The sequence below is a fragment of the Erythrolamprus reginae genome, chromosome 1, assembly GCF_031021105.1.
Source record: "Erythrolamprus reginae isolate rEryReg1 chromosome 1, rEryReg1.hap1, whole genome shotgun sequence".
NCBI lineage: Eukaryota > Metazoa > Chordata > Lepidosauria > Squamata > Dipsadidae > Erythrolamprus > Erythrolamprus reginae.
Genome location: NC_091950.1, coordinates 310,580,574 through 310,592,263, shown reverse-complemented (window position 1 = coordinate 310,592,263; position 11,690 = coordinate 310,580,574). Strand labels below are relative to the sequence as shown.

The 11,690-nt window shown below is 47.6% G+C and overlaps 1 protein-coding gene across 2 annotated transcripts in view; it reads right to left on the bottom strand.

Moving 5' to 3' along the window:
- The window catches only part of L3MBTL3 (L3MBTL histone methyl-lysine binding protein 3), a 136,105-nt gene that overhangs the window by 52,112 nt on the left and 72,303 nt on the right, over positions 1-11,690 (bottom strand). For both annotated transcript variants that reach the window (XM_070733494.1, XM_070733493.1), the window contains exon 11: positions 3,407-3,558. In XM_070733494.1, the coding sequence (XP_070589595.1) occupies positions 3,407-3,558 (152 nt within the window). The remainder of the gene's footprint in view (positions 1-3,406; positions 3,559-11,690) is intronic.

Below are 11,690 nucleotides of genomic sequence, written 5' to 3'. Positions count from 1 at the left end.
TGCTTCACACATCATTGAATGCAGCTTCAGATTCTTATTACTTGAAACTAATTTATTTTATTGTTACTGAATTTTGTTATTGTATTTATTATATTTCATAAATATCTTTTTAGACACTAGTAATTACCTTAGGTGTACAGAGAAGTGGAAAATGAATATTAAAATTACACATCTTTGTCCTATAAAAAGCTGTTTCCTAGGTAGATACAAGTTAAGAAGATAATGAAATGTAGAAATAAATACAATAAAATAGTAAACTATATACAAAATACTAGTTTTAATAGTTAGCTTTTTCTTTTAATTAAGAATTATGAAACAAAACATAATAAAATTTCTGCCTGTGTTTTTTCATTACCCATGCTACAGTTCATTTTTTAAATTGGGATAGTTCATAAACATTATCAACTAAATATTTTTGTTGGTTTATATTTAATAGGATCAGATACCCATCTTACAATATACAGATCATCTTATAGCCCCATCTTGTGTTCAGAGGAGAAACTTTATAAGCCATAAATGTTTTTTGTTAAAGGAAACCGTTTTGTAAACAATTCACTTTTTACCTCCAAAAGATTTTTTAAAAAAACTTGACAAAGATTTTTCTTTTTCTTTTTGCCTCTCTTTGATTTATGGGAGATATTGCCTTAGAAGTAAAATCCATATTTGTTGAATGTTCTGTAGGCTGCAACTAAGAGGGGAAGGTCATTTCACTTTGTAGCCAGGAAAGAAACAGAGTAAGTTGGAATGAGACAAATGACTTCTTGACTTTGGAGTTCTATATGATCACAGCTAGGAATGTGCCGTAGTTAAATGCAATAATGAATTAAACTCATGCATTAATTACACATTATAAACAGGCAGTTATTTTCTCAAGCAGTTTTTTTTATTTTATTTGCATCCAAGTCACCAAAAAACAAAGGTTCTTTTACTTCAGTCTGAGGGAGAAAATTGTGGCAAAATGAAAAGGAAATTGAGTGGATACACTGCTGAGAAAAGTTAAATGGTCTGTTTTTTGCTTCCACCTAAATCCGCAGCTGCTTTCCAGAAGAAAAAGTACTTGTAGATGGAGAGAAGAATGTGAAGAGGAGGATAGGAAGGCTATTCACCAATAGAAATTTAAGCACTGATGGTGCAACATGAACATTTTCTGTGGAGTTCATTTCATGCTGCCATTGCAGCTTTTAAAGAGCCAGCTTATCAGGTTTACGTCATAATAGGGCATGGTTAAATAAATAAGTGTGGCCTTGTTTATCCTAGATTTTAACTGGCTGTTGAAAATAGTTATATTTCTGTCCTCATTTTATTAAGAGTGCTGGACTTAATCTTTAAATTGTAGGCTGGTTGTTTGTATTTTTTGAATTACAATATAGTTTTCCACGAGGTCATCGACTTTGCCCTTTCAAAGCTTTGCCTTGGAAGCATCTCAAAAGTTTTCCAGCTGTTACAATGTCATATTAAGGACTTGTGAGACTCTTGCCAACCCATGAACTACCAGGTGGCTCTTTTATAAATGAAAGCCATTCTGGGGGGTGAATCCATGGGAAGGCAATCCCCTTGACAAATTAATTCAAATCTGGTTTCTGTTCCACTGCAATCACTGTACATACAGATAGACCTCAACCTATAACTGAACCAAAAAAAAAATGTTGTCAAGTGAAAAATTTGTTAAGTGAGTTTTGTCTCATTTTACGTCTTTTCTTGCCACATCTGCAGTTGTTAAATTAATGATATGGTTGTTAAGTGAATCTGTTTCCTCCCAGTTTGCTTGCCAGAAGGTTGCAAAAGAGGATGAGCCCTGGACATTGCAATTATCATAAATATGAGTCAGTTGTCAAGCATCCAGATGTAAATCACGTGGCCATGGGGATGCTACAACAGTCATTAGTGTGAAAAATGGTCCCAAGTCACTTTTGTCAATAATGGCCATTAAATGAACTGTTGCAAGCCGAAGGCTATCTGTAATGTGGTTGGGATTCCTAGAAGTTCCTTGTGTCCTGAAATGGCACTTCCTAGAATCCCTACTGGATGGAGTATGCAGGTGATGGAAGTAAAGAAGGAGACCATCTGAACTGAGGCAGAAACAACTCTCAGTTTTTGACTACCCATCAACCATGACCTGGATGACTGAGAATCTCTATAGACTGTCTATCCATCAGGTTTAAGAAGTGCCCTATGTCTCTCAAGCCTTTCAGTTTAACAATGCTCCAGGCTTCATTGGCAGACTGCAAAAGGTCAGCAGCTTCATTATTTGTGTGTTTCTGCCTTTCCACATCCAATTCCTAATACAATGGTACCTCGGTTCTCGACCACAATTCGTTCCAGAAGTGTGGTCGAGAACCGATTTGGTTCAGTACCGAATTAATTTATCCCATAGGAAATAATGGAAATGGATTTAATTGGTTCCCAGCCCCTGTTGACTCACTGGGAACCAATTAAATCTATTTTCTTTATTTCCTATGGGATAAAAATCTGAGGAGCTCTATAGTCCAACCTCTCCAAGCTGCAGGAAGGGTGGGGGCGGCTGCAATACCGGCAGCTTAGGGGTCTCCTTTCCTCAGTGCTTCGTCTTGTGCACCAACTTTCTCCTTCCCGGTGGCAGCGGTGGTGACGGCAGCGGCTTCCCTTCGAGGAGCAGCAACGCCAGGAACGTCACGTAATCAAGGGAAGCCGGTGGAGCGGCGGCAACTGCTGAGATGGCTCCACTGGCTTCCCTTCATCACGTGACGTTCCCAGCGTTGCTGCTCCTCGAAGGGAAGCCGCTGCTGTCACCACCTCTGCCGCCGGGAAGGAGAAAGTTGGTGCACAAGACGAAGCACTGAAGAAAGGAGCCCCCCAAAGCTGCTGGTATTGCAGCCGCCCCCACCCTTCCTGCAGCTTGGAGAGGTTAGACTATAGAGTCTGGGAGGCTGTTAAGCGGGCAGTAACATTTCGGATAGCAAACAAAATTTTCTGTGGCTGTTCGGTATTCGAATGTTTGTTCAGAGATCGAAGCAAATTTTTGCCGAAAATTTTGTTCGGTATCCAAAATGTACGAAAACCAAGGCATTCGAGAACCGAGGTACCACTGTACTAGGAGGACCACATAAAAGTTTTCAAAAACTTTCCTATGATTTCAAGTATTTTTGTATTCTAGACTGTAATTTTGTCCAACATTCAGATTATTTTCTTTCTGACTTTCACATTACAAATCTAATAAATAAATAATTAAATAAATTATAATTTTATTCTTTACGCTGCTACCAACAGCTACATCTCTTTAAGGGGATCTGTAACATAAAATACATACAAGAGAAGTGATTTTAAAAAAAACCCTGACCATCCTAATTAGATAGAAAATGACAATGTAAGACAGAGGGAGTGGATAAAGGATAGCATCTCTAAAATTCTATCATCAAAACACTCCTACCAGTAGTCGTAGCTTTCATCCCAGTTGTCAAAATGAACCAGGAAACGATTGTCCACCATGTCAGTTACTGTAGCAACACATATGAAAGCAGGATTCTTTTTGTCTACTGCTTCAAGCTTCATCCCTACTCGAAATCCTGATGGGATCACAGTCTAATCAAAGAGAGGTTCAAAAATAATGCTGAATAGAAGGTTGGCTATTGAACCACATAAAGCAAGACAGCGCAAAACAAACATAAGACAGAAAGCCAGTAAAAAGACAAACATCAAACATAGCACTGCAATTTTTTTTAAAGCATCTACATTAGGGATCCCCAATCCCTGGACTATGGCTCACTACTGGGCCATGGGGCGTTCAGAATCCACCCGCGGAAATGCACCCATCCTCATTTGCACAAGTAGGTGAGCGCATGTTTGCTGGCCACTTGTGTATAACTATCCCCTTTCCCCCCCCACCCTCACTGGTCCACAAAGCTGGAAAGGTTGGGGAACTCTGCATCCTCAAATTCTTCTGACTTTGCATAATCTTGAATATTTTTTTTTAAATTCTAAATTATCTATTTTATTTTATTGTTTTATTTTATTGACTGTCTTTCTACATGGTATACAGTGATCCCCCGAGTTTCGCAATCCCGAACATTGCGAATCGCTATATTGCGATTTTTCAGCAATTGATACCATCTCGATCTTCGCGAAACGCTATACAGTGGTACCTCGAGATACGAGTTTAATTCGTTCCGGACCTGTGCTCTTAAGTCGAACAGCTCTTATCTCGAACGACTTTTCCCCATAGGAATTAATGTAAATCATTTTAATTGGTTCCAGCCCTCAAAAAAATCACAAAGTTAGTCTAAATTATGCAAAAATACATGTTTTTAATGAAAAAATGTACATGTACATATAAATGAATAAACTGAACTTGTAAACTTTCTTAAACTTTTAAATTTACATATGTACACAGTAGCTAGCCTAATCATGTTTTTGCCTTTTTGGCTGCACTTTCTGCACTTTCACTTGGAGCAGCTCTTTTTGTAAAAAATGTGTCCAATGACATCTGCTTTTGCCTGCTTTTCAAAATGTTCCGAAAGTGACTCAATGAGGTGTCATTGAAAAGTGCTGCTGAACGACTCGTGGCTACTTTCTCTGGGTGATGTTTTTCCACAAAACTGACAACATTCTCCCATTGCGCTAGCATTGCTTTTATCTCACTGGTAGGAATGGGTTTCGGTGGTTCCTGCATCTCTTCCTCACTGCTGCTCATCTCTTGGGTCAGATCCATCTGTTGCATCTCATGGAGCGCCTTCAGGTCCTCTGTAGAGAGCGGTTCTTCATGCTCTTCGACAAGCTCATTGATGTCACCCTCGTCTACCTCCAGACCCATACACTTACCGAGTGACACAATCTCCTCCAATGGGGTGTCAGTCTCGGTGATGTCCTCGGTCTCACCCTCGGGCTCAGCAGAGTCCCTTGGTGCAACAGCAGCAGGCCACAACTTCTTCCACGCCGAGTTCAAGTTTCGCCTTGACACTTCTTGCCAGGCAAGGTCAATGATGTTAAGGCAAGAAACGATGTTGAAATGATCCTTCCAAAACTCACGCAGTGTCAAGTTGGTGTTCTCTGTTACATCGAAACATCGGCGGAACAGATGCTTCGTGTACAGCTTCTTGAAGTTGGCTATGACCTGCTGATCCATTGGTTGCAGGATTGAAGTCGTGTTGGGTGGGAGAAAGACAACCTTCACAAATTGAAATTCTTCAAGGATGTCGTCTTGAAGAGCAGGTGGGTGGCCTGGAGCATTGTCGAGCAGCAGTAAGGCTTGTAGGGGGAGTTCATTAGCCAAAAGATATTCCTTCACCGTAGGACCAAAAGCAAGATTTACCCAGTCCACAAAGAACTGCCTCGTTACCCATGCCCTTGCATTGGAGCGCCACAGGACATGGAGTCTTTCCTTCAGGATTTTGTGCGTCTTGAACGCGCGAGGATTCTCCGAATGGTACACGAGAAGTGGCTTCACTTTGCAGTCACCCGACGCGTTTGCACACAATGCAAGGGTTAGACGGTCCTTCATGGGCTTATGTCCTGGCAGGCTCTTTTCCTCGGCAGTAATGAAAGCCCTACGGGGCATTTTCTTCCAAAACAGCCCAGTCTCATCACAGTTAAAGATCTGTTGAGAGACATAGCCTTCTTGTTCAACCAGGCTAGCAAAATGCACAACAAACTCCTCCGCTGCCTTGATGTCTGCACTCGCTGCCTCCCCATGCCGAACCACTGAGTGAATGCCACTTCTTTTTCTGAACCTGTCAAACCACCCATGGCTTGCCTTGAACTCATCTGGATCTCCCGACGAGGATGGTTCATTGCTCTTCAGATCGGCGAATATCGCACGAGCCTTCTCGCTGATGACCACCTCTGTTATTGTATCTCCGGCCAGCTCCTTTTCTTTTATCCAAATTAGCAATAACCTCTCCATCTCTTCATGAACAGACGTCCTGAGTTGGGAAATTATTGTCGCTCCTTTTGCTGGTTTAACACCTTTAAGGATGTCCTTCTGCTTCAGGATTGTACAGATGGTGGATGTGCTGCGTTGGAACTTCCTCGCAAGGTCAACAACACGAGTCCCTTTTTCGTGCAAATTAATGATCTCCTGCTTCGCTTCTATGGATATCATCATCTTCTTCTCAGCGGCCTTTTTTGGAGCCATCCTCGCTCTAAACACCGACACCACCGAGACAACTGGAAGCCAACTAGGAAGTTCGGCTCCTATCCCGAATTTGCCTGCAAGCAGAAAAATTAAAATCAGACAAGTAAGAAAGTTTTAATGCCAACACTTAGAAGGTCCTATTGGTCAGCACTTTGGCCCACAAGCCTATTTGCTCCTTCTGGGGGAAGCCTCTGACCATCCTTTGATAGGACTAGAATTAGAGAAAGTGGATGTAGAAATCCTATTTATTCTATGGTCTCAGAAATGGAGTGCAGAATGAATAAATCATTAAAGCTGATGTTTCTTCTGACCTTGCTAGGCCAAGTCAGGAAATGTAGACATTACAAGAACTTAATAAAGATGATAAGCTGAGAGCTTTCCTTCCCTTCCTCTTTTTACCCAAAACAATCAACATGGCAAACTTTCAACTTCTCTGCCACCCAATCCTGTAGGACAGAGGTCCCCAACCTTTTTTGCACCAGGGACCGGCTTTAAGCTAGACCAGTTTTCCATGGCCCGGTGGTGGTGGGGAGCTAGCTGTCAGCGGCACCGTAAAAGGGGCGATCAAGAGAGGAATGGGTGAATGAATGGACGGAGGGTGGGTGGGAAGGAAGGAAGGAAAGAGGGAAGGGACAGGAACAGAGGAAGGAAGCAAGGAAACTTATGAAAGGGGAGAGTAAGAGAGGAAGGAGTGAAAGAAGGGAATGAGGGAGGAAAGAAGGGAGGAAGGAAAAGGAAAGCAAGAAATGGAGGGAGGAAAGGAAGGAAGGAAGGAAGGAAGGAAGGAGAGAAAGAAAAAGAAAGAGAAAGAAAGAAGAATGAAAGAGAAAGAAAGAATGAAAGAGAGAGAAAAAGAAGAATGAAAGAGAAAGAAAGAAGAATGAAAGATAAAGAAAGAAGAATGAAAGAGAAAGAAAGAAGAATGAAAGAGAAAGAGAGAAAAAGAGAAGAATGAAAGAAGAATGAAAGAGAGAAAAAGAAGAATGAAAGAGAAAGAGAGAAAAAGAAAGAAGAATGAAAGAAGAATGAAAGAGAGAAAAAGAAGAATGAAAGAGAAAGAAAGAAGAATGAAAGAGAAAGAAAGAAGAATGAAAGAGAAAGAAAGAAGAATGAAAGATAAAGAAAGAAGAATGAAAGATAAAGAAAGAAGAATGAAAGAGAAAGAGAGAAAAAGAAAGAAGAATGAAAGAGAAAGAGAGAAAAAGAAAGAAGAATGAAAGAAGAATGAAAGAGAGAAAAAGAAGAATGAAAGAGAAAGAAAGAAGAATGAAAGAGAAAGAAAGAAGAATGAAAGATAAAGAAAGAAGAATGAAAGATAAAGAAAGAAGAATGAAAGAGAAAGAGAGAAAAAGAAAGAATGAAAGAAGAATGAAAGAGAGAAAAAGAAGAATGAAAGAGAAAGAAAGAAGAATGAAAGAGAAAGAAAGAAGAATGAAAGAGAAAGAAAGAAGAATGAAAGATAAAGAAAGAATGAAAGAGAAAGAGAGAAAAAGAAAGAAGAATGAAGGAACAATGAAAGAGAGAAAAAGAATGAAAGAGAAAGAAAGAAGAATGAAAGAGAAAGAAAGAAGAATGAATAAAGAGAGAAAGAAAGGCAACTTCAAAGAAAGGCTCACTGAGCATCTCTCACTCTCTCTCTTTCTCTCCCCCCTCTCCCTTTCCCTCCCTCTTTCCCTTCCTTCCTTCCCTTCTTTCTCTCTCTCCATCCCTCGCCCTCTGACTTCCCTCCCTTGCTGCTGAAGGGACGAGCGCGGGCACGAACGCGCGCGGGGGCCGCTAGAAGAAGGGGTTTTTTGCTTCCCCCCCCCCCCCGTCTCGCAGTGAAAGTGCCCGGGTTTTTTTGCTTATTTTTTCTTGCTTATTTTTCCCCGCGTCTCGCAGCGAAAGTGCCCGGGTTTTTTTGCTTATTTTTTCTTGCTTATTTTTCCCCGCGTCTCGCAGCGAAAGTGCCCGGGTTTTTTTGCTTATTTTTTCTTGCTTATTTTTCCCCGCGTCTCGCAGCGAAAGTGCCCGGGTTTTTTTGCTTATTTTTTCTTGCTTATTTTTCCCCCCGTCTCGCAGTGAAAGTGCCCGGGTTTTTTTGCTTATTTTTTCTTGCTTATTTTTCCCCGCGTCTCGCAGCGAAAGTGCCCGGGTTTTTTTGCTTATTTTTTCTTGCTTATTTTTCCCCGCGTCTCGCAGTGAAAGTGCCCGGGTTTTTTTGCTTATTTTTTCTTGCTTATTTTTCCCCGCGTCTCGCAGCGAAAGTGCCCGGGTTTTTTTGCTTATTTTTTCTTGCTTATTTTTCCCCGCGTCTCGCAGCGAAAGTGCCCGGGTTTTTTTGCTTATTTTTTCTTGCTTATTTTTCCCCCGCGTCTCGCAGCGAAAGTGCCCGGGTTTTTTTGCTTATTTTTTCTTGCTTATTTTTCCCCCGCGTCTCGCAGCGAAAGTGCCCGGGTTTTTTTGCTTATTTTTTCTTGCTTATTTTTCCCCCGCGTCTCGCAGCGAAAGTGCCCGGGTTTTTTTGCTTATTTTTTCTTGCTTATTTTTCCCCCGCGTCTCGCAGCGAAAGTGCCCGGGTTTTTTTGCTTATTTTTCCTTGCTTATTTTTTCCCGCCACTCGCAGCGAAAGTGCCCCGGTTTTTTTGCCGCCCCCCCCCCCCGCCCGCCTCGCAGCAAGTGCTTGTCCGGGCGTTTTTTTTGCCCCCTCCCCCCCGCCCGCCTCGCAGCAAGTGCTTGTCCGGGCGTTTTTTTTTGCCGCCCCCCCCCCGCCCGCCTCTCGCAGCAAGTGCTTGTCCGGGCGTTTTTTTTGCCCCCTCCCCCCCGCCCGCCTCGCAGCAAGTGCTTGTCCGGGCGTTTTTTTTGCCCCCTCCCCCCCGCCCGCCTCGCAGCAAGTGCTTGTCCGGGCGTTTTTTTTTGCCGCCCCCCCCCCCGCCCGCCTCTCGCAGCAAGTGCTTGTCCGGGCGTTTTTTTTGCCCCCTCCCCCCCGCCCGCCTCGCAGCAAGTGCTTGTCCGGGCGTTTTTTTTGCCGCCCCCCCCCCCGCCCGCCTCTCGCAGCAAGTGCTTGTCCGGGCGTTTTTTTTGCCCCCTCCCCCCCGCCCGCCTCGCAGCAAGTGCTTGTCCGGGCGTTTTTTTGGCCCCCTCCCCCCGCCCGCCTCGCAGCAAGTGCTTGTCCGGGCGTTTTTTTTGCCCCCTCCCCCCCGCCCGCCTCTCGCAGCAAGTGCTTGTCCGGGCGTTTTTTTTGCCGCCCCCCCCCCGCCCGCCTCGCAGCAAGTGCTTGTCCGGGCGTTTTTTTTTGCCCCCTCCCCCCCGCCCGCCTCGCAGCAAGTGCTTGTCCGGGCGTTTTTTTTGCCGCCCCCCCCCCCGCCCGCCTCTCGCAGCAAGTGCTTGTCCGGGCGTTTTTTTTGCCCCCTCCCCCCCGCCCGCCTCGCAGCAAGTGCTTGTCCGGGCGTTTTTTTTGCCCCCTCCCCCCCCGCCCGCCTCGCAGCAAGTGCTTGTCCGGGCGTTTTTTTTGCCGCCCCCCCCCCCGCCCGCCTCTCGCAGCAAGTGCTTGTCCGGGCGTTTTTTTTTGCCCCCTCCCCCCCGCCCGCCTCGCAGCAAGTGCTTGTCCGGGCGTTTTTTTTGCCGCCCCCCCCCCCCGCCCGCCTCTCGCAGCAAGTGCTTGTCCGGGCGTTTTTTTTTGCCCCCTCCCCCCCGCCCGCCTCGCAGCAAGTGCTTGTCCGGGCGTTTTTTTGGCCCCCTCCCCCCGCCCGCCTCGCAGCAAGTGCTTGTCCGGGCGTTTTTTTTGCCCCCTCCCCCCCGCCCGCCTCTCGCAGCAAGTGCTTGTCCGGGCGTTTTTTTTTGCCGCCCCCCCCCGCCCGCCTCGCAGCAAGTGCTTGTCCGGGCGTTTTTTTTGCCCCCTCCCCCCCGCCCGCCTCGCAGCAAGTGCTTGTCCGGGCGTTTTTTTTGCCCCCTCCCCCCCGCCCGCCTCGCAGCAAGTGCTTGTCCGGGCGTTTTTTTTGCCGCCCCCCCCCCCGCCCGCCTCGCAGCAAGTGCTTGTCCGGGCGTTTTTTTTGCCCCCTCCCCCCCACCCGCCTCGCAGCAAGTGCTTGTCCGGGCGTTTTTTTTGCCGCCCCCCCCCCCGCCCGCCTCTCGCAGCAAGTGCTTGTCAGGGCGTTTTTTTTGCCACACACCCCCGCCCGCCTCGCAGCAAGTGCTTGTCCGGGCGTTTTTTTTGCCACCCCCCCCCGCCCGCCTCGCAGCAAGTGCTTGTCCGGGCGTTTTTTTGCCCCCTCCCCCCCGCCCGCCTCGCAGCAAGTGCTTGTCCGGGCGTTTTTTTTGCCGCCCCCCCCCGCCCGCCTCTCGCAGCAAGTGCTTGTCAGGGCGTTTTTTTTGCCGCCCCCCCCCCCGCCCGCCTCTCGCAGCAAGTGCTTGTCCGGGCGTTTTTTTTTGCCGCCCCCCCCCCCCGCCCGCTTCTGCACCCCCAGCAGAAGCCAAGGACTCACCAAGAGCTGGATACTGAGAAGAGCCGGCCTGGCTTGCTTTGCTTCCGAGCTGATGCAGAGCCGAATAAAGCGTCACGCCCCCCTGACGCTTTTGGCGGCAAAAGAGCCCAGCATCGCTTCGGAAGCCGCCGAAAGCGTCAGAGGGGCGTGACGCTTTATTCGGCTCTGCATCAGCTCGGAAGCAAAGCAAGCCAGGCCGGCTCTTCTCGGCTCGTATCCCGAATGGAAGCTCGTGAGTCGAACAAAAATTTCTCTACTCTCCCAGCTCGTATCTCGAGTAGCTCGTAAGTAGAGCTGCTCGTATGTCGGGGTTCCACTGTACAGTGATCCCCCGGGTATTGCGATCCCGATCATTGCGAAATGGCTATATGGCGATTTTGCAACCCGGAAGTAAAAACACCATCTGCGCATGCGCGCCCTTTTTTCTATGGGCACGCATGCGTAGATGGCGCCGGGCAGATCAGCTGCTGGGCGACTTCCCTAGGTCTTCCCCCTCTTGCTGGCGGGAGGGCAAGCGGCGGGCATCAGCGAGGAGTTTCCCCACCACCCACGCAAACTCCTCGCTGCCGCCCGCCCGCCCTTCGCCCGCCCACGCCGTTCATTCTCGCCGCTTCCCAGCTGAGTCCTGAAGCGAATTGGCTTCAGGACTCAGCTCGGAAGCGGCGCGAGCGAGCGGCGCAAGCGAACGGCTTGTCCGCCGCCTGCCTGCCCGCGCGCCCGCCCTTCGCCCGCCCATGCCGTTCATTCTCGCCGCTTCCCAGCTGAGTCCTGAAGCGAATTGGCTTCAGGACTCAGCTCGGAAGCGGCGCGAGCGAACGGCTTGTCCGCCGCCTGCCTGCCCGCCCGCCCGTCCTTCGCCCGCCCACGCCGTTCATTCTCGCCGCTTCCCAGCTGAGTCCTGAAGCGAATTGGCTTCAGGACTCAGCTCGGAAGCGGCGCGAGCGAACGGCTTGTCCGCCGCCTGCCTGCCCGCGCGCCCGCCCTTCGCCCGCCCACGCCGTTCATTCTCGCCGCTTCCCAGCTGAGTCCTGAAGCGAATTGGCTTCAGGACTTAGCTGGGAAGCGGCGCGAGCGAACGGCGTGGGCGGGCGAAGGGCGGGCGAGCGGCAGCGAGGAGTTTG